Here is a 23,255-nt window from a genome sequence, read left to right as displayed (position 1 = left end):
ATAAATGTAATGTACTGATAAACATTAGACTTTCATATATTTTAGATTCATTACACACAACTGAAGTAGTTCAAGCCTTTTCTTGTTTTAATATTGATGATTTTGGCATACAGCTCATGAAAACCCAAAATTCCTATCTCAAAAAATGAGCATATCATGAAAAGGTTCTCTAAACAAGCTATTAACCTAATCATCTGAATCAACTAATTAACTCTAAACACCTGCAAAAGATTCCTGAGGCTTTTAAAAACTCCCAGCCTGGTTCATTACTCAAAACCGCAATCATGGGTAAGACTGCCGACCTGACTGCTGTCCAGAAGGCCATTATTGACACCCTCAAGCAAGAGGGTAAGACACAGAAAGAAATTTCTGAACGGATAGGCTGTTCCCAGAGTGCTGTATCAAGGCACCTCAGTGGGAAGTCTGTGGGAAGGAAAAAGTGTGTCAGAAAACGCTGCACAACGAGAAGAGGTGACCGGACCCTGAAGAAGATTGTGGAGAAGGACCGATTCCAGACCTTGGAGGACCTGCGGAAGCAGTGGACTGAGTCTGGAGTAGAAACACCCAGAGCCACCGTGAACAGGTGTGTGCAGGAAATGGGCTACAGGTGCCGCATTCCCCAGGTCAAGCCACTTTTGAACCAGAAATTTTGCATGTCATTCGGAAATCAAGGTGCCAGAGTGTGGAGGAAGACTGGGGAGAGGGAAATGCCAAAATGCCTGAGGTCCAGTGTCAAGTACCCACAGTCAGTGATGGTCTGGGGTGCCATGTCAGCTGCTGGTGTTGGTCCTCTGTGTTTTATTAAGGGCAGGGTCAATGCAGCTAGCTATCAGGAGATTTTGGAGCACTTCATGCTTCCATCTGCTGAAAAGCTTTATGGAGATGAAGATTTCATTTTTCAGCACGACCTGGCACCTGCTCACAGTGCCAAAACCACTGGTAAATGGTTTACTGACCATGGTATTACTGTGCTCAATTGGCCTGCCAACTCTCCTGACCTGAACCCCATAGAGAATCTGTGGGATATTGGGAAGAGAAAGTTAAGAGACGCAAGACCCAACACTCTGGATGAGCTTAAGGCCGCTATCGAAGCATCCTGGGCCTCCATAACACCTCAGCAGTGCCACAGGCTGGTTGCCTCCATGCCACGCCGCATTGAAGCAGTCATTTCTGCAAAAGGATTCCCGACCAAGTATTGAGTGCATAACTGAACATAATTATTTGAAGGTTGACTTTTTTTGTATTAAAAACACTTTTCTTTTATTGGTCGGATGAAATATGCTAATTTTTTGAGATAGGATTTTTGGGTTTTCAGGAGCTGTATGCCAAAATCATCAATATTAAAACAAGAAAAGGCTTGAACTACTTCAGTTGTGTGTAATGAATCTAAAATATATGAAAGTCTAATGTTTATCAGTACATTACAGAAAATAATGAACTTTATCACAATATGCTAATTTTTTGAGAAGGACCTGTATATGTTTTTTTAGAAAAGACCCTAGAGAATACAATGGCACTCGTTGCAACTTTTTATCTCGCATGGTATTTGCGCAGCAATTTTTCGAACATGTTTTTCAGAAAAAAAACTGTTTCATGCTTTAAAAAAAAAAAAAATAAAAAAAAAAAAAAAAAAAAAAAAAACACACACAGTAAAGTTAGCCCAATTTTGGAATGGCGCCAAACTTTGGTATTTAAAAACCCCAATAGGCGACGCTTTAAATTTTTTTACTGGTTACATATTTTGGGTTACAGAGGAGAGCTAGGGCTAGAATTAATGCTCTCGCTCTAACGTTCGCGGCGATACCTCACATGTGTGGTTTGAGCACCGTTTTCATATGTGGGCGCGACTTAGTATGCGTTCGCTTCTGTGTGCAAGCTCACGGGGACAGGGGCGCTTTAAATATATATATATTTTTTTTTATTGTTAATGTTTTTTTTTTTTGTTAGTTTTTTTAAGTGTAAAGCTAAAAAAAAAAACAATGACTTTTATTCCTATTACAAGGAATGTAAACATCCCTTGTAATAGGAATATGGCATGATCGGACATATTTACAGTGAGATATGGGGTCAATAAGACCCCATATCTCACCTCTAGGCTGGGAAGAATAAAAAAAAAAAAAAAAAAAAAAAAAAAAAACGATCCTGGCTTCCTAGCCAGATCGGCACCGTTAATTTGAATACAGAGGCCAGGCGTGACGTCATAACATCACGCCCGGCCTCCGAACAATCATAGAGACTCCGGAGATGATCTAGTCCGCCGGAAATCTCTATGGTAACTTGCTGGGGCCGGCGGATTCTGTGACCGACTCACCGATGGAAACAGTGAGTCGGTAGAAGCACCGGAACAGCCGCTAGGATCATTCTTATGGTGCAGGGAATCGCCGGCTGAAAACAGCAATATCTGAATGATGTCTGTAACCTCAGGCATCATTTAGATATAACCACTGAAAGCCCATGACGTCAATAGACGTAGTGTGGGCACCAAGTGGTTAAAAAAGTTGAAATATTACAGTAATGGAACACAACAAAAACCCTAATTCACAAAACAGTTAATGTACCCCCATAGAAGCAATTCTCATAAGATGCATTCTCCATTAAATAGTACCCCCGACCCCACAATAACATAGCAGACCTATATACACCCTCTTGGCATTTTTCGTGTTTTTTTGCTTCACAATCTGGAATTAACACGGATTGTTTGAGGATTTGTATCATTTAATTTATAGAACATGCCCACAACTTTGAAGAGGTTTTTTTTATTGTAAAGCAAACAAATAGGAAAAAAAAAAATAACAGAAAAGGTCAATGTGCATAACTAATTCACTCCCCTAAAGTCAATACTTTGTAAAGCCACCTTTTTGCAGCCACAGCTCCAATTCACTTTGGATAACTCTGAGCTTGCCACATTTTACCACTGGGATATTTGGTCATTCCTCCTTGCAAAACTACTCCAGCGCCTTCAAGTTGGATGGTTTGCCCTTGTGAACAGCAACCTTAAGCCCCCATACACACTATCAGATTTTCTACTGATTTTTTCGTTCAGATTTACCAAAATCATATAATATGAGGTCAAGCCTTAGAAGTTTCAATTTGTATGCAATCAGGCAAGCCCTTTCACTACATGGTTTTGGTAAATCTGAAGGACAAAATAAAAATAAAGTCAACAGAAAATCTGATAGTGTGTTGGGCTCAAGTCTGACCGCAGATTTTCTATTGGATTGAAGTCTGGGCTTTGACTAGGCCATTCCAACACATTTATGTGTTTGCCTTTAAACCACGTGTTGCTTTAGCAGTGTGTTTGGGGTCATTGTCCTGCTGGAAGGTGAACCTCCATCCTAGCCTTAAATCACAGAGTGGTACAGGTTTTGCCCAAGAATATCCCTGTATTTGGCACCATCCATCTTTCCCTCAACTCTGACCAGTTTCCCAGTCCCGACTGCTAAAAATCATCATGGTGTTCTTTGGGTGATGTAATGCGCTTGCACCAGACATAGTATTTTCTTTGATGCCCAAAAAGTTTAATTTTAGTCTCATCAGACCAGAGCACCTTTCCGCCATGCCTGGAGTTTGCATGTTCTCCCTGAGCCTACGTGGGTTTCCTCTGGGTACTCCGGTTTCCTCCCACACTCCAAAGACATGCAGGTAGGTTAATTGGCTTCTGTCCAAAATTGGCCCTAGTATATGAATGGGGACCTTGGATTGTGGGCTCCTTGAGGGTAGGGACTGATGTGAGTGTGCAATGTACAGGGATGGGGACAATTGTAGACACTCACTCAGGTTGAACTGGATGGACTGGTGTCTTTATTCAACCTTACTATGTAGCTTAGCTTTGACTGGCTGGGGTGCTCCCACATCACACCAGTAGGTTATCCATCTTGAATCCGATTTCTATTTCTAATGAAGCTCTACCTTTATAGAGCTTAATTTGGGACAATAAGTGAGCCCAATACACAGAAGCCATAAAAAAAATAAAAAATAAAAATAACTCAAGATATGGGAATTATTTTTTATTAAGCAAAGACCGTGGATGCTTTTTTCTATGAACCTGTCAGTGATAAAACTAGCAATACTGCCATAGTGCAAACACTGCGGGGCCTGCAAGGATATTTCATAATCCTCAAAACATCTGAAGGCCTTAATTCTACTAGTCCAATGTGAGCCTCTACTGGCCTCAGATATAAAAAATAAAAACTCACCAGAAACACCTTTGCAAAACTCTTCACATTCTGCTGCATACATAAAGTTATTTCCATTTCCATGACATCCTCCATAAGTAAAGCCCATACACTTCTGAGAGACAGGATCATAGTACCAGCGGGAGAAGGAGGCTCGACATGAACCAGTCTCTGGCATCTCTACACAACGGGCTGAAGAGGGATGGCAATAGACAAAGTATTATTACATTTTATATTGAAAATACATTCTGTGTATAAATAGCCATACAAAGTGTCATCAGATGAATCTGAAGCGTTAAGCAAAAAAGGAAATCAGCCCCCTTGGCTGTTTACCAGAATAGACTACATTGTTTTCTTCAAAGATTTGACCTTCCCCACTGCACCCAAAATAAAACATTTTGGTAGATTTCTACTTTAAACTGTCATGCGCTCCAGGTACTACTATAAACAGCGAGGTTCTAATGCAAATTGTGACTATCCAAAACATTTAGCTACATCACATTCCTGAAAACGAAGCCTCTGGAGGAGTCTAGAAGCACTTTCAAGATCAAATGACAGTTTACCTAAAAAGTTAACTTGTCCCAACTTACATTGGCTAGATTAAAACTAGATTAGCAGCTGTAAACACGGTGAAAGTTGGGTTTAAGATAATCAGAACTAGGACCGTCAAAACAATAGTCTCAATTCAGTAAGTAATGATGCTCATGTGCTGAAATGAAACGAATCAAAATGGCTGAAAATAGTAATGTTATGGCACACGTTCACTCCATGAATTGAGCCCATTGTCTGTTAGTTACAGATTTTAGAAAACAACTTAAGCAGAGGTTATTGTGGTAGAACTGTGCACAGAGGACATATAGTATGTGCTAGATTTAGGTCTATGTTCTGATCCAGAGAAATAAATATTGTTTGGTGGTTGGACAGCGATCTGTTCAACTGCATCCAGTGCTTATGGATAGCTTTATCTTTGCACATTTGTACTAAATCAAACACATGTACATCTAGTTTACCGTTCTGGAGTTTAATATATTAATAAAGTGCCACTTTAATGGAATGGAGTTTGCTAAAAGTTTTTCAACTGCATATCAAAACACATACCTCTGCTATTGGGAACCTCTAATTCCTGAAGTTTCTTAAAATCTCTATCATCTAGAAAAAAAAAAAAAAAAATTATATAATGAATATTAAGTCGACTGCCCACCCAGGACAACAATAGACTGGCATCCACCTCAGCTTTCCTTGTATAAATTTGTCATTTATAATAGGAGTAAAGGCATTCACCAATGTAAAAATGTAGGCATTGAGAGAGATACATTCAGAAGTGTAACCCTATGAATTTAATCAAAAGTATTAGAAGCGGTAAATTAAAACTAACAAAAAATAAAACTGTCACTTATTTTACCTATTAGGAAAAACGGTTTTAGGTATACAATTATAGAACCCTGATAAATGGAACAATTTTATGATTTGAAGAAATAATCTGCATCTGTATTGTTAAATTAGGTTTTATCCCAAGGAGATTATTCAAATATTAGTATATTCAGTAAATTCTGTATTGTGAAGTTCTAATTGGGCATAAGAGCTACAGTATATGAAGGAAACAAGTCTGCTCACCTGCGCAAGCATACTGTAAACTACACATTAAAGCTGAATTCTAGACAAACTACTAAATACAGAGGAAATGCATATAAAGAAGCAGTTTTACAGGCAAAGAATATTTACAGAAATGTATCTAGCCCGCAAATTTACACAGCTCTGCCACATAGTTCAGCCCTCTCTGGCAGGCCGGGGAGAACCTATTTTTCTCTGCTGAAGTTTGGTAACACATACGGGTCTCACCCACACCTCCTTCCACTTATCTGTCACACTGTTCTACCCCCCCCCCCCCCCCCCCATCAGTATGCTCCTGCCACTGCAGCACAACTGATTGGCTGCTTGTAGTGCTTCTACCTACCCCAATGAAAGTATGTCAGGTGTAAGGCGTCTGATAGGACCACCTACGAGGTACATTTCAGTCCTGAGAAACCAGCAAAAATTCTAACAATTTATGGCCAGCTTAAGTGCTGTAGTAGTACTAGCGCGGCGTTAATGCTTTGCATGAAAGAATGACCCCTTTCACACTGGAGGAGTTTTTCAGGTGTTTTAGTGCTAAAAAAAAAAAAAAAAAAAAAAGCCTGTAAAGCAACTGAAAAAAGCCTCCTCTGCAATCCCCGTGTGAAAGCCCGAGTGCTCTGCGCTGGCAGGACATCAAAAAAAGTCCTGCAAGCAGCTTTTTTGAGGCGCTTATTGAAGTCAATGGGCAGCGCCGCCTTGCGGGCACTTTTAACCCTTTATTTGGACACTAGTGGGGGTTAAAAGCACCCCGATAGCACCTGAAAAGCCCTGCAAAAACTATGGTAAAGCGCCGTTAGAACTGACGCCAGGGCGCTGGCAGTGTGAAAAGGCTCTTACTTGACTATGGTTCCTAACCCCCAATTAACTTTGGCTTCATAGCAATAAACATGTGCGTTAAAATTTGTACATTGTGCACTCACTAGAGAATGTCCAAATAGAACGCAGGTTTTCGTCATCAACTAAACACTAATCAGATCAGACACAGAAATCCATTATGGCCAATGCCTACATTTTTGTTGTCATTACAGGAATTCACTGATGTTTAACCCATTTAGATGCACAGTAGCCGCAGGACTCCCATGTGTCTGAATAGTTGGACATCAGTAGGTGAAGTAATAAAATTGCTACATGTTAAAACTGCTAAATTAAAAAAAGAGAAACATACAGCAAAGATAAGGATGACAACTTGCTTTACTGAATGTTCTTCTCTAACCAAGTAAAAGGAGTGTCCTCATAGAACCAATAGTGAAATATTTAAAATTTCACATGAGACATACTTACATTTATCACAGGATGCCTCATCAGAATGATCGGCACAGTCCGCTGTATCATCACATTCAAGACCTCCATTAATACAGCAGCCATCAGTACAGCGGAATTGGGTAGGGGAGCAGTGCCCATTGCACACTACGAATAGAGAAACGGCAGGTAAAAATAAAAGGAATTCTGAACAATGAGTGAACTTCACAGAAGGTTCAATGACCGCATGAATTATAGCCATAGATGGATGGAATTTTTGGGCCAGTTCAAAAAAAACAAAAAAAAAACAAACACCACACCATGAGGCATCTATGGTTACAGTTACTCTTTAACCTATAACAGAAAAGCTACTTTTATTACACTAAGTGGGGGGCTACAAGAACCAGCAGCTGGCTTTCTTGAGAAAGCAGAAAGGATGGCAAAAGATTAAAGTGATTCTGAAAAAGCAAAAAGGCTTTTACATTAAAAAGGTAAAAAACCTGGGTGCATCGACCCCCCCCCCTCCCCCAGCCCTCCTTATACGTCTCAATCCAGCGATGTGCATGAAAACAGCAGCTCTTCCAGGTCTCTCCCCCCTCATCAGCTCCTGCTGCTTTTCACCACAGCCAGCAAGCCAATGAGGAGAGAACGAGGGGCGGGACCGAGCCACACTGTGTGAATGAACAATGTCCACTCACAAGAGTGTTGCTCGGGAGCAAGCCTTTGCCATTTCCCTTCCTAGCAAGAGACTTGCTATTGGGCGCACTCGGGCTGCTCTGTGCAAAACCAAAAAAAATAGAAGAACCTCCCTGGTCCTAAAAGACACAAGCACACGCGATTCACTTCCTCAATTCAATGTGGTTAATCTATTCGCTTACTTTCTCACACCAGACGGGGGAAAAAAATAAAAAGTCTAAAAGGACTTGCCTTTTGTCTCAGTCACAAATTGGACAAATGTAGGGTCATAAAAGACCTGCACCATTACATATGCAAGCTTCTACTTTGAAGCATGCATGACAAAAACCAAGATACATGTAGTGACTCACGACTGACATACCCTTACAATGCTCTGGGGGGACAGCTTTCCAACCCATCTATATTCCTATACACCTAGATCTGTACAATATACACCGCTAATATTTCTGGTCCATGCTTTTACCTCTCTGGGGGCCTCTCTCAATACCCCTTGGATATTTTCACACTCTTGGGGCCTCTAGCTCTAATGCATTTACATTGTGCTTTCAAACTTCTGTATTCCATCGATTTCGCTTGATATGTTGTTAGTCATCACCTCTCATTTTGATCATCCTTATCTGTGTATTCAAAAAGGTTTTTGCTGTGCCCTGTATATATTAGAGCGTCATATGTGATGTTGTGGTTATTTTGGTTGCCCTCCTTCAAATGTGCTCCCTTACATCTTTTAGTTGTCCACTTCATTGCTGCTGCTCTGGCTGGCGCTCTCCGGCAAGAATAGGTCCCTTGGTGCTCTTCCTCAGGCATCCTTTGGGCTCAGTCAATTGCCTTATGTGGACCGTCCGTAACGGCGGTCCGCACATGTGCACTATGGTCTTGATGCCATCTGACCTTGATGTACCGCCCACCTAGCATGTTGCGACATCTGATGTCACCATGCCATAAGTGCGCAGTGACGCGTTTGTGCTGGGAGATCTTCGGATTCATGAACTCCTGTGTACACCTTAGATACAGGTGATCTGGTTATGCCATCACTGAATGGGCTCCCGATCACCCGACATCTTTATATTCCTCGGAATGGTTGCATCTCGTACACCTTGCTAGACACAGTCTGGTTCAGACTGCAGATAGACAACCTGGAACTTGTGAACATCTCCCTTGATGACAGGACATACATCATAATGCTGTGCTGCAAGTAGGTGTCACTGCATTTGGTTACTACCACTTAACATCTTTAGCTACCCACTTTTTCTCTGCCTTCTTTGCTATACTTAAAAAGGGGAGTTCCAGGCTTTTTAGGTTTATTAAAAGTCAGCAGCTACAAAGTGTAGTTTCTGACTTTTAATAGACACTTACCTGTTCCACGGTCCAGTGATACGGCTGAATGGGGTGTTGCTCCTCTTCACCAGCGCCTCCATTGCCACGCTGGGCACGCACAAGTCGCACTGCGCTCCCGGAGTGGATAGGCGATTTCTTGGGACCCGTCATGTGTTCCAGGAGATCGCCTAAAGGGAGGGGCCATCTAAGGTGAAAGGAGGAGTCGCCTGGGCGTAAGGAGGAAGTGGGACAGGAAGCCCCCCTCCTAATGAAGCCCCCCACTCCCACAAAGGCGCTGTGTCCATCAATGAACGAAAGTGAAATCATGTTTTTTGTGCCAGGACCATCCTCAGACAGATGATCCTTGTGAGCGCCTGTCTGATGTACAAGCTCCTGAGCACATTTTAAACACAGGTAATGTGGTGATGCCATCAATGAATGAGCTCCCAATTACCTGACATCCTCATGTTCCTTGTACTGGGTATACCAATCTCCATGGGTGTATCCCATACACCTTGCTACACCACATAAAGCAGTCGATGACAGACAGACAGACAGACACAATCTGGAACCTGCAAGTGTCTCCCTTGATGGCAGGACATACATATGTTAATGCTGTGTTGCAAGTGTCATTGCATTTGGTTACTATCAGTACCATTTTCTAACATCTTTGGCTAACCGCTCTCTCTGCCTTCTGGAATTTTTTTTTATTCTACTTGTATACTTATCCCTGCTCAATATAACTGCTCACCTATGCTGAGAGTTTCAGAATTATGGCAGTTTTAATTTATTTGTGTACTCATTGCATGCATAAAATCCATGTTACGATCTTTTGCTGCCGCTTACCTGCCGGTAAATTATCCAGTTGTTTTCATGCTTCCGTTTGTCTTTTTGCCAAGTACACTTTCTATAATTATGTATATTTTTCAGGCCAGGGCTGTCCTCAGATAAATGATCCTTGAGTGCCTGTACAGCTACAGCAGTGATATTTAGATTTTTACATTTTCTCATCTCGCCTGTCTTCACTTATTGCAGAGTCTGTTTTTTGGACTTAAAACTCTGCCACCTTACCTCTAGGGGTACTTTTCCCTAGGGCTCAGATGCAAATGGGACAATTTGGAGAGCTTTAACTCATGATCCATGTTGTGTGTTTTTATATCTGTCAATCGTATCATCACGTGAGTATTTTTCAGACAAAAATGCCATTTCCCAGTTATGCTATGTTATTGCCATGCCTGTCTTTACTTGTGTATATGCCATATTTTTTCTGATACTCTGTTATTGTATTACTAGATGTCACAGCTTTTTCTGACAGTCCCCTGAAGAACTAAATAAATGTATATTCCGAAACACGTTAGGATTTTCCTTTGCAGTTATGGCCTCTTACTTTGTGATTAACTGTGTCATAGAATTCAGCTTTATATGGATAGTAAATGATATTCTCGTCTAATGTCAGACGGTTTTTAGCAATAAAATTTGTAATTTTTATTATTCTTCTTTATGCATTTTTCTGGTTTCCAGCCTTTGCCTACAAAGTGCCAGTGGGCATCTCCTTGGTTTTTCTTTCTCAAATTAGGGATGTGGCCATAGGTTACAGTCATTGACTATATAGTTGGCTTTCTTGCTTAAATACATTTTTCCAAACAATTGCATAGAGCGAGTAAATATAAATCGGTTATCCTTTAAAAAAGGAAAACCCAAACCTTTAGAACCACTTTAAATACTTTAGTTGGAGCGAATAGTGGAGTGTAGGGTCAAAGCAGAAGGATGCGCGTGTAAATGATTAGAGTTTAAGGAGAAAATCTGGAATTTATCAGTAAACACTTAAACAGAACTAAGATTAATAAGTAGTGCAATTGCACACCTGTTCAATGCCAGCAATGCTGTTATATGCTGTATCACAACCTCTTTGCTACTGCAACCCATCTGATGGTCTATCAGAGCATCTTACCATGAACAATCTGCATCTAAAAGTCTCTGTATAAGGGCCTTCAGCAAGTTATTGTAAAAATGCACAAAAAAAAAAAACCTGCATATTTTCAGTCTACATTGGAGAAAAATAAATAAAAAATTACCTGGCTCCATCCTCCTTCCTTTGCCAGAAAGGTCTGAAAAAAAAATAAATAAATAAAAAATAAAAAAAGACAGATAAAAGCTGCTTCACATAAAGATATCTGCCATAAATTAATTCATTGGAAGGCATTTCATATTTAAAAAAGGGGTTGTAAACTCTTGTTTTAAAACAAACATATACTTACCTCCACTTTGCAGTTCGTTTTGCACAGAGTGGCCCCGGTCCTCCTGTTCTGGGGTCCCTCAGCGGCGCTGGTGGCTTGCATTGAGTGTCCATGTTGGAGAAGCGCTCTCCTTGGAGGACACCCATGCTGGCGCTCTCCCAGGGACTCGGCCCCACCCCCCGTTGTCGCATCATTGGATTTGATTGACAACAGCGGGAGCCAATGGCTGCACTGCTATCACTCTATCCAATCAGGACACTAGCTGGTGTGCTCGTTCCCGGCCAGGGGGAGATTGGGGTCAGGTAAATAAAACGGGGGCTTGGGAGGGGCTGCAGCACCACAGGTTTTTCACCTTAATGCATAGACTGCATTAAGGTGAAAAACTATGAGGGTTGAAATCCCTTTAAGCTGTGTCCACCACAGTGTATGTGTCCTTCTTTTAGTCTGATGTATAAATCTTATTAAAAAAAAAAAACAAAAAAAAACAAAAATGTAATATTCAACTACCAAAAGTTTAGTACTAGTACTACACTAAAAAAAAAACTAATGGCGGATTTGTCCTATCCCTGTAACAGAAACATTTGTAGGACAGCTTGTGCTTTTGAAAAACCAACAGACTTACTGGCCAGATCACCGGGTGAAAAAAAAAAAAATAAATAAAAAATGCAGCCAACCACATCTAAGAAATGGTAAACCGCAATATAAACTGTCCGATTGACACCTTTGCAAATGTGGGAATACAGAAATTAACTATACACAGTTTTTAGCATGCCTGATCTTGTTTATTCTGTACTTAATATAACAAAACCATGTTGCTCAGAAAATCTTTCAGCAGTTTATTCAGCTGGATCAGCGGTTCTCAAAAGTGGGGGCCACTGGTTGTCCACTAGCCTGCACCAAAAGCAGATTTCGGTCTATTTGTCTATAAAATTTGTCCAGTTTAAACCCTGGCTCCAAATAGAGTGGAGTTCCATGTTGGACTTCCTTACAAACACTTACTACGTATGGACACTATGTGGTTAAAAACCACATAGTGTCCATATGCATATCGCCATACTTCGAGGCGTTTGTACGATGGTTAGAGCTCTTAATCTGCATACTTCTTTCAGGTTGGTGACGTCAAAAGTACTAAATCCACCAGATCAGCATGACAGTCAGAAAATAGGATTTCTATAACAGCTTACCCGCAAAATCCTTTTCTTTGATGTACATCAGGGGACACAGAGCCATAGTAATAACTACGTGAGTTATATCGGACCATCAGGTGCTGGACACTGGCATGCCCCTTAAGGTGTGAACTTCCCCCATATAACCCCTCCCACTACTGGGAGTCCTCAGTTTTGTAGCCAAGCAAAGTGTATAAGAAGGGAGGGACCTCTGTATGTACATCAACGAAAAGGATTTTACAGGTAAGCGGTTATAAAAATCCTATTTTCTTACATCAGGGGACACAGAGCCAGAGCCATAGTGATATGTGGGATGTCCCATAGCAATGGCAACTGAAAAGGGGGGGGGGAACAGAATCAAGGCAACAGGTCAGAAGACTCATACTGCAGCCTGCAGTAAATGCTGTGCCTAAAGGCAATATCCTCATGACCTTTAATATTGATTTGATAAAATCGGATAAACATCTGAACCTAAGACCAAGTTGTGGTCTTACAGATCTGAGCCATAGAGGCCTGATGATGCACCATCCAAGAGGCACTAATCTCCCTGGATGAGTGTGCTCTTAATCTGAGAAGGAAGCATTTTCTTCTTTAAGCTGAAGCTTGAACAATCACTTGACAAATCCATTTGGAAAATAGTGGATCTTGACGCAGACTGTCCATATCTTGGACCCTCTGGCAGTACAAACAAAACCTGTGTTTTGCGAACCTGAGCAGTTGCCTTTAAATAGATTCTGATCACTTTTACTACATGTAGGGACTGTAGTGCTTTCTCTTCCCCAGATTAAGGCTTCTGGGGAGAAAGGAGGAAGAAGAATATCTTGGTTTAAATGAAAACCAGTTACCACTTTTGGTAAGAATTCGGGATGAGGACATAAAACCACCTCATTCTTATGCACGATGAAATATGGCTCTTACAAGACAGTATCGGAACTTCTAGCAGAAGAAATGGCAAGCAAAAAAGATTCTCGCTTGTCAAAGAACCAAGAGAATTTCTCCTAAGTTTCAAACGACTGCTTTAACAAAGTCGAGAAGACCAATCTTAAATCCTAAGGATTTAGAGGTGCCCTGATAGGGAGAATAAACTGTTACCCCCTGAATAAGCTACGCACCAAGAGTGGGAAGCAAGAGGCCATAGGAAAAGACAGACACGGCCTGGATCTAGCTCTTGATAAAAGTCAAGGCCAGTGTCATTTCAGATCCCATATGCAGGAAAACTGCCCATTAACATACTTCCTGGGGTGCCAACCCCTGGACCCATACCATGAAACCTATGCCTTCCAGATTCTATAGTAAGCGATTCTGGAAGCCTGGCATTAGTCAAAGCAGACACTACCGAAGGAGATCACCCATGATCTTTTATAGAGTGAGAGTCAACAGTCAAACCTGTTAAACTCCTTGTCTGTAAAGTAGGATGAAATACCAGACCTTGTGCAAGAAGGTCTGGCTACAATGGAAGAGTCCAAAGGACTCCTACTGCCATCTTTAGGATCTCGATAAATTAAGATCTTCTGGGACCCGCCTGGGGCCACCAGAATTGCCTCCTTCTGTTCCTGCTTAATCCTGCAGAGAAGGAGCGGAAGTAGCAGAGCTGGAGAAAATGCATAGATCAGTGAAAACTGATCCCCTGGGAAGACTAATGTGTCTGTTCTGCCTAGAGCAGACCCCTTGTTTGACAAAGTTGTCGACCTTATTAATGAATCTGGATGCAAATAGGTCCATGTCCGGAGTACCCCATCTGACATATTGCTAGGAAGATGTCTGGGTGAAGAGATTCTCCCCGAAATAATTGTTGGTGCCTCAAGTAGTGCGCCTGAAATATTAAAAATTGCCGATAGGCAAGAGGTGTGGTGTTCTGCCAAAGCTAGATTATTCACCTCTTTTTGGGCTGCACAACTTCTTGTGCCTCCTCTGGTGAGCGATGTAAGCCACCGCCGTGGCTCTGTCAGACTGAATCCTGTCAGGACAGTCCCGTAGTCTGACCACCAAGATTCTATGGCCAGATGTACTGACAAACTTCCAACAAAGTTGATAGGCAAGGTCCTCTAACCTGGACCATATCTTCTTCCAGGGCTGCTTCCCAGCCTAGAAGGCTGGCATCTGTTAACTTGCAGGATAAAGATTTTCCCTCCTGTTGGATAACCACCAATTTAGGCTCTGACCTATGTCGGGAGCCAAGCGTATTGGAAACGAGGCCCGAATCCTCTTTATTCCAGACTGACGGGATGGTGTCTTGAAGCAGTCTTTGAATAAAACTGCATTTAAGGGAGGGCCCTGAAGGAGGCCACCATTTTCCCCTAACAATCTCCTGCAGCCGAATGAAGGAATTTTCCTTTACCCTGATAAGTTGAATTAGTCCTACAATGGAACGGATTCATGACTGTGGTAAGAATACCTTCTTCTGTATGCTATCTATAAGCAGCCCCCAAGTAACCTCCTTGATGGTTTTAAGGAGAATCTTCCTAGGCTGAGAATCCAACCTAGAGATTTCAGATATCTACAGCCGAGATCAGACTTTGGTTTTAGACCTGAGACAGAATGATCTATTAAAAAGTTGATCTTCTAATAGGCTAGGACTGTTATGCCTTGAGCCCTTAACCTGGCTAAAGGAGGTGCCAGAATCTTTCAAAACACTCGTGGTGCTGTGGCTAAGCCGAATGGCAGTGCCACGATTGAAAAAATAATTTTATATTTCAAACCGCAGCAATTTCTGGTAAGCGGGAATCTTTGGCACATGAAGATATGCAACTCCCCTCCTTGCAGGATGGATACAGCCGATCAAATTATGAAGGGATCGGATGTTCAAGTGCCGATTCAGATCTCCGAGATCTAGAATGGGTCTTACCTCCTTTTGGCTCTGGGACCTTAAAAGGTAAGGTTTGAGGTTTTTAAAAAAAAAAAAAAAAAAAAAAACCCTGTTCCACTAAGGGAATCTCTGATATCACCAACTGGAATAACAGCTGATCCAGAGGCCAGAAAGACTTCTCTTTTTGTTTCTCTGGAGCCTTAGGAGCATTCTTTGAGGAGATGGACACTCTTGCATAAAGACTGCTGCATCAGCAGCCCCAAGGATCCCACAAGCAGCACCCAAACAGGACCTGAACCCTGGACCCTCAGATTGAAAGCCGACTGTGCCATCCGGGCTCTTGAAACTCTAGATGTAACCTAGAGAGAAAAAAAAATCCCTCTGCTCTTAACATTGTCCCTGCCAGACTTTGAGAATCGCAGGACCTTTCCCCTCACTCAAACGAGTGGGGGTGCTCCTTCATAAGGCCTTAGCATTCTGCTTTATGGGCTTTCTGCCCCCAAGATCCTGGTGCTGCCCCTGGGAACTCTCTCCTGAACCTGACGATTGAGACTGTTGAGACTGCCTAAAAAGGCAGATACCCCAGGCATAGGAGAGGCTGCACGATTAAAGGAGAACTGTTTGAATCTCCTTTTACTGGTAAAGAGAGCTTTACCCCTCTTGGATGTACGTATCTATTCTAAATAGTCGGAACCCAGGAAGGGACACAGACTGGCTAAGGGTTTTCACCTGGTGCTTTGGCTGATCAATATTTCAGCCATGGACCTCTGCAAAAATGCACTAGTCCAAATATAAGCCATAGGGCTTAACCGATCGAGTCCTTCATAGCATCTGTGAGACACAGTGTGTCAAATACACCAGCTCATTGCTGGGCCTGCTGATCAGGCAGAACTTTCAGGTATCTCACACCTGTTCCTTAACCCCTTGGAGTCCACATTTTCCAATGCATTGGCGTGACTCAAAATGTGCTTCACAAATAGTGGAGCAGATGTTAATGGGTTAATGGACTGAGCTACTCCAATTGCAGCCAGAGCTGCAAAAAACATCCTGTCTTTAAAAGGAAAATCCAAGCTCAACTTGCTGGATCCTTTAACATGAGTGCATTATCCACTGGACATATGAGGCTTGATTGTAGCATTAATAGTTGGAACCCCCCCCCCATTTCTTTCATAGAAACGTTCCTATTTAGAATACATAGCTATGCATGAATACGAAAAACATCCCCAGGTGGGGGAGGTTCAAATGAACCCCATTAGAGGTAGATACCGCAAGAGCCTATGCTGCAGGCAACAAAAGGGTTAAGTAAAGGAGTAGACAAACTCCTGACTTGTGCGGCTACTCCCTCCCTGTTATGATCCTCCAAAGAGGAAAAATAAGTATCTTCCAATGTTTATGAAGATTTACCTGATCCCCAGCCTCCTGCACCTCAACAAAAGGGCCCAGAGGACTAGATGGGACTCTGCTATGTTTAGTTTATGTTGTTTTAAATTGTAGAAGAAAAAACCTGTTTGTATGAAATACACAGGGACAGGCGTGTTCTACCCTTGTTGACTCATCTGACTGGCCGTATTTTTCTTTTTACCTCTCGGGGAGGAAAACATTCTTTTGGAAAGGTTTTTAGTTTGTTGTATACCATTAACCCCTTAGAACTCTTAGAGGAGTTGCTGGTCCATTTGTCACTCACAGCTTACAGTACAAAGCAGAGGCAGTACCAGCAAAAGAATGTTTCACTTGCTAGGTTATAGTACAGTAACCGCTATTAATCCTAGCTATACAGTACAATACTGTCAAAAGGGAAATGCCTGTGTCACCAAACCTGACCAGCAACCACTCTGCTCTGTCCCTCCACCACCAGGCAGCAGCTTCTCTTGCAGAGCTCTAAACTACTTCCTACACGTGTGGCCGGCACCTGATGCCACTTAGCCACGCCCCCGGAACGGAATGCCCTCCCCTTCCTCTTTCAAACAGGGAAGTTGAATCTCCCGTGTGAGCACCGGCATCATGGTGGGCGGCGGGGGTAAATTCTCCACTCAGCGAGCGGCCTGCCAAAAAAAAAAAAAAAACACACACCACACACACACACACACCCTTTTTAAATTTTTTTGTGAAAGAAAAAATAAAAAGGCAGCTGGCTGGCATTCAGACACAAATCGCCAATCTGGGGGCCCAGGAAGTGATCAGACCCCCCCCTTCATACCTGAGGGTCTGAGCTGGCTTGAAGGAGAGGAGAGTGGAGCTTCTGCTTCCAGACTGGGGAGTGCTCAACACAGCCTCCAGTGGTGACATGACATGACATGACATGACAACACAATACATGGAAGGAGAGATTCTTGAGAAAATCTCCCCTACCTTATCCTCGCAGCAGGGTTCATCAGAGATAAAAAAAAACAAAAAAAACAAACACAAAACACACACACACACACACACACACACACACACACACACACACACACACACACTCTTCGCCCTTCACGGTAGGCTCAGAGACCTTAAAAAAGAAACCTTTAGGAACCGGGGAACCTCGGGTTATCCCACAATCCTGGACCTGCGAGAAGACTAGCAGTAAACTTATTGGCCTTACTAGCAAAAAGCACTGGATCCCAGGGCCCAGCTCTCAAAGCATTCGCAATCAAAACCTTGCGTCTTCGGATGACGAGGCCCCGGTACCATTCATTTAGTCCATTACGGAGACATCAGAACAGATCTGGTGGAGCTCAGTACAACACATCCTTACTCGTGCACCTTAGACACTAGCGGAAAAAAAAACCTGAGGACTCCCAGTAGTGGGAGGGGTTATATGGGGGAAGTTCACACCTTAAGGGGCATGCCAGTACCTGATGGTCCGATATAACCCACATAGTTATTACTATGACTCTGTGTCCCCTGATGTAAGAAAAGAAACAAGTATTTTCGGGATGGATGCATGCTGTGGACGTGGCTCACAGCAGGGGTCCGGTGGTCCCGGTTCTCCGTTTCAGGGATGAATCAGGCCCGACTTTTTGCCTGAATTCGGTCCTGAAATTGAGTCAGAATTGCACAGGACCCTTGTGTAATGCGCTCTGCGGGCATCCCAGGGACATGTGAACCGACTCCATTGAGAGCTGGTCACACTCATGTGAATTGAATGCAGGGTAAACCCTCATTCAATTTGCATCAGTGTGAATCCAGACTCCAGAAATGTAATAGTGACAGCCTCCATGCTTTATTACAGATTTCCTTTAAGAGCTCTAAACACCTGGGAACTTTGGCAACCAACCAGTTAGACTTGTATAAACCCTACATATCTTTTACAGTGGATTGTGCTGAAGCAATTTAGATGTACCATTGTATCAGAATAGTTTTCAAAAATTCCAATTACTGACAAAATGGTTGAAATTCTGTTAGAGACACCAAGTACCCATTGACTCACCAGACAAATTGACACATGCCTGCCTACAATCCTCTTTTTGGACATAGTTGTTCTTGTTTGGTTTGCACCCTCCAAACACAAACTCTTCACAGTCATTTACATCTGGGTTGTAGTACCATCTCCGGAAGGATCCACGACATCGACCCACTTTCATAGGAGCTAGACAGTACTCTGCAATCAATATGAAAAAATGTATGGTATGGATTTCTTTACAGCAACAGTGAACCATTTGCATCAGTCTTTATTCCTCAAAGACCCCATAATCTAAATTCAGAGCAACATCGTACTAGGATCAATTCTAGAAAAAAAAAAAAAAAACCCCACACCCCACCAAGGCACAAAGCAAAAACGTGTTTCCATTGTTAGGCCTCATGCACACGAGACGCAGTTAAACGCGCGTTCAGATGCAGTTGGACAGTTTTTTCAACTGCCCCTGAACTCATTCAATGTTATCCTATGTGTCCATGCACACAGTCTCGTTTTTTTCTGTTTTTATGCAGTTGCGTTTAATCTCGTTTTTCCAGAAGCAAAAAAATGCGTTCAGAAGCCAAAATTTCCATGTTTCAGATGCAAAAGGCAGCTAAACGCGGCACCCGCGTTTAGCCGCGTTTATATGCGTTTTTAAAGGTGATCTTTTTTTTACATTAAAAATCTCAAAAATGATTGCAAATGATGAAAAACCATTAGAAAAATATTTTAAACAATTGCAAGTGGACAATCCACAACTTGTGGCAAGTGACATGGCAGGTGGCAAGTGGACAATCCACAACTTGTGGCAGGTGGCATGGCAAGTGATGTGGCAGGTGATGAGACAAGTGGACAATCCACATCTTGTGGCAAGTGACGTGGCAAGTGGACAATCCAAAATTTGTGGCAGGTGACGTGGCAAGTGACGTGGCAAGTGACGTGGCAAGTGGACAATCCACAGCTTGTGGCAAGTGACATGGCAGGTGGCAAGTGATGTGGCAAGTGGACAATCCACAACTTGTGACAGGTGACGTGGCAAGTGATGAGGCAGGTGGACAATCCACAACTTGTGGCAGGTGATGTGGCTGGTGACGTGCCAAGTGGACAATCCACAACTTGTGGCAGGTGGCATGGCAGGTGACATGGAAAGTGGACAATCCACATCTTGTGGCAATTGACGTGGCAGGTGATGTGGCAAGTGACGTGGCAGGTGATTTGGACAATCCCCAACTTGTGGCAGGTGACATGGCAAGTGACGTGGCAAGTGGACAATCCACAACTTGTGGCAGGTGACGTGGCAAGTGGACAATCCACAACTTGTGGCAGGTGACGTGGCAAGTGACGTGGCAGGTGATGTGGCAAGTGGACAATCCACAACTTGTGGCAGGTGATGTGGCTGGTGACGTGGCAAGTGGACAATCCCCAACTTGTGGCAAGTGACGTGGCAAGTGGACAATACAAAACTTGTGGCAGGTGACGTGGCAGGTGATGTGGCAAGTGGACAATCCACAACTTGTGGCAGGTGCCGTGGCAAGTGACACGCTAAATACAAGTACACTGCAGCTCTCACAGCTGCTGCTACTCACTTTGGTCTCACAAAATTGCTGAAATAGTTAATACTGTTTTTTTGAGCTGGGGAGGGTCTATGATGTTAGCTTAACTAAACGCTTCTAGACGCAAACGCGGTAAACGCGGTAAAATGCCGCTAAATCGCGGTAAAAATCGCAGCAAAACACGCGTTTCTAAACGACGGTTTCAACAGGTGTCCAGCAGCGTTTGCATCTGCGTCTCGTGTGCATGAAGCCTAAGGCTGGCCATAGATGGTTCGAATTTCGGCCAGTTCCTTGATTCAAACCATGTATGGGCAGACTGAATGTACGATCAATCAACTTAAGCACAACCAGCCTCAGGAATTTACTTGCAATTAATCGCTAAAATAATCGGTCTTCTCCAGGTGAGGACATGAAATTTTCAGCATGTCGGTAACAACTCATGCAATCCAAACATACATAGAAACCAAAACAAAATAAGTTCAGAAATGAAATGGTGTGTAATAAAATGGAATGACAGGAAAAAAAGGATTGAAAATGCTAAACCGAAATGTATTTAATACTACTTCACACAAAATTATTTGTTGGTAATAGTCAGGCTGTAAAAAGACAAGGCCATGTAGGAAAACAAAAAAACAAAAAAAAAAAAATCATACATACAATCTCATATACCCAATCCTTCACCCACAGGGGAAAAATTCCTTCCTGGTGCCCCGAGAGGTGATCAGATAGCCACCAATTGTGCAAGTTCTCCCACTTAAAAAGATGAGAGTGAGAGGCCAGTTATTGTCATCATAGGTATACCTTAACTATGAGAGACAAAATGTGGAAACAAATCCAGACAATCACATTGTCTGATTTTTTAAAGAATTTGCAAATTATGGTGGAAAATAAGTATTTTGTCAATATCAAAAGTTCATCTCAATACTTTGTTATATATACTTTGTTGGCAATGACAGAGGTGAAATGTTTTCTGTAAGTCTTCACAAGGTTGTCACACACACACTTGCTGGTATGTTGGCCCATTCCTCCATGCAGATCTCCTCTAGAGCAGTGATGTTTTGGGGCTGTCGCTGGGCAACACGGACTTTCAACTCCCTTCAAAAGGTTTTCTATGGGGTTGAGATCTGGAGACTGGCTAGGCCACTCAAGGACCTTGAAATGCTTCTTACGAAGCCACTCCTTCATTGCCGGGCAGTGTGTTTGGGATCATTGTCATGCTTAAAGATCCAGCCACGTTTCGTCTTCAATGTCCTTGCTGATGGGAGGAGGTTTACACAAAATCTCACGATACATGGCCCCATTCATTCTCTTTCATGTACATGGATCAGTCGTCCAGTTACCTTTGCAGAGAAACAGCCCCAAAGCATGATGTTACCGCCCCCATGCTTCACAGTAGGTATGGTGTTCTTTGGTTGTAACTTGGAATTCTCTCTCCTCCAAACACGAGTTGTGTTTCTACCAAACAGTTCTACTTTGGTTTCATCTGACCATATGACATCCTCCCAAACCTCTTCTGGATCATCCAAATGCTCTCTAGCAAACCAAACCTTAGACGGGCCTGGACATGTGCTGGCTTAAGCAGGGGGACACGTCTGGCACTGCAGGATCTGAGTCCCTGGGCGTAATGTGTTACTGATGGTAGCCTTTGTTACGTTGGTCCCAGATCTCTGCAGGTCATTTACTAGGTCCCCCCTGTGTGGTTTTGGGAGTTTTGCTTACCGTTCTTGTGATAATTTTGACCCCACAGGGTGAGATTTTGTGTGGAGCCCCAGATCGAGGGAGATTGTCAGTGGTCTTGTAGGTCTTCCATTTTCTAATTATTGCTCCCACAGTTGATTTCTTCACACCAAGCCGCTTGCCTATTGCAGATTCAGTCTTCCCAGCCTGGTGCAGGTCTACAATTTTGTTTCTGGTGTCCTTTGACAGCTCTTTGGTCTTCACCATAGTGGAGTTGGGAGTGTGACTGTTTGAGGTTGTGGACAGGTGTCTTTTACATTGATAAGTTCAAACAGGTGCCATTAATACAGGTAATGAGTGGAGGACAGAGGAGCCTCTTAAAGAAGATACAGGTCTCTGAGCCAGAAAATGTGCTTGTTTGTGGGTGACCAAATACTTATTTTCCATCATAATTTGCAAATAAATTCCTTTCAAAAATCAGAATGTGATTGTCTGGATTTGTTTCCACATTTTGTCTCTCATAGTTGAGGTATACCTATGATGACAATTACAGGCCTCTTCATCTTTTTAAGTGGGAGAACTTGCACAATTGGTGGCTGGCTAAATACTTTTTTGCCCCACTGTGCAAATATATTTATTTTTAAAAATAATCTGAGCTAGCCAGAACCACCTCTAGAGGGAGTCTATTCCACATTTTACTGTGAAGAAACCTTTCCATATTTGGAGATGAAAGCGATTTTCCTGTCGGACGTAAAGAGTGCCCCCATGTCCTCTGTGGTAACCTAAAAACCAAGTTCACCATGTGGACCCCTTATGCATTTGTACATGTTGATCATATCCCCCCTTAACCTCCTCTTAAGAGAATAAATTCAGTTCCTCCAATGACAACTTCAAGACGTCTCCTGCATGGAGAAACTAGTCCCATGTATTGCTCAGGTGTGACATTGGCCCATTCTCTCTCACACACACACACACACACACACACACACACACACACACACACAAAAAAAAACATTAAATTAAAAAAAAAAGGTCTTCAAATCTTGAAGGTTCCGTGGAATCTGATCTTTAGTTCATTCCATAGATTTTCTATTGGATCCATCAGTCCACCCTCGTTTCATCATCATCCTGGTAGATGACAGCTGATTTTTACCAAGAACAATAGGAAAAAGGAGATGCCAGTTTCAAATCCCCCTTTTCCTCATGGGAGAGCGGCAGGTGTGGGCAGTTTCGAGTTCCCCCTGGGAGACGTGGCTCTTGGGGGGGAGCCAGGTGACTGTCACATGTCCTGGGAGAGGGGTACAGGTGACTTCTCCCAGGTCCTGTGTGGAGCCCGGTAGATTCAAGTTTGAGCCGGTTTGATCCGGCTCTAATAGGGCTATAAAAGAGCTCCAGTGCATCA

At 42.7% G+C, this 23,255-nt stretch overlaps 1 protein-coding gene across 2 annotated transcripts in view; it reads right to left on the bottom strand.

Moving 5' to 3' along the window:
- Window positions 1-23,255, bottom strand: part of SPINT1 (serine peptidase inhibitor, Kunitz type 1) — a 101,119-nt gene that overhangs the window by 14,932 nt on the left and 62,932 nt on the right. The window contains exons 4-8 of one of the 2 annotated variants that reach the window (XM_077464912.1): window positions 18,657-18,827; window positions 11,114-11,146; window positions 7,071-7,196; window positions 5,274-5,324; window positions 4,197-4,367 (exon numbers count right to left, since the gene is read on the bottom strand). In XM_077464912.1, the coding sequence (XP_077321038.1) occupies window positions 4,197-4,367; window positions 5,274-5,324; window positions 7,071-7,196; window positions 11,114-11,146; window positions 18,657-18,827 (552 nt within the window). The remainder of the gene's footprint in view (window positions 1-4,196; window positions 4,368-5,273; window positions 5,325-7,070; window positions 7,197-11,113; window positions 11,147-18,656; window positions 18,828-23,255) is intronic. The other variant, XM_077464913.1, reaches the window with a different exon arrangement.

Source organism: Lithobates pipiens, unplaced genomic scaffold, assembly GCF_037356315.1.
Source record: "Lithobates pipiens isolate NorthernLeopardFrog02 unplaced genomic scaffold, aLitPip1_a1.2 Scaffold_30, whole genome shotgun sequence".
NCBI classification, from domain to species: Eukaryota; Metazoa; Chordata; class Amphibia; order Anura; family Ranidae; genus Lithobates; species Lithobates pipiens.
This window is presented reverse-complemented; position numbering and strand designations above follow the sequence as displayed.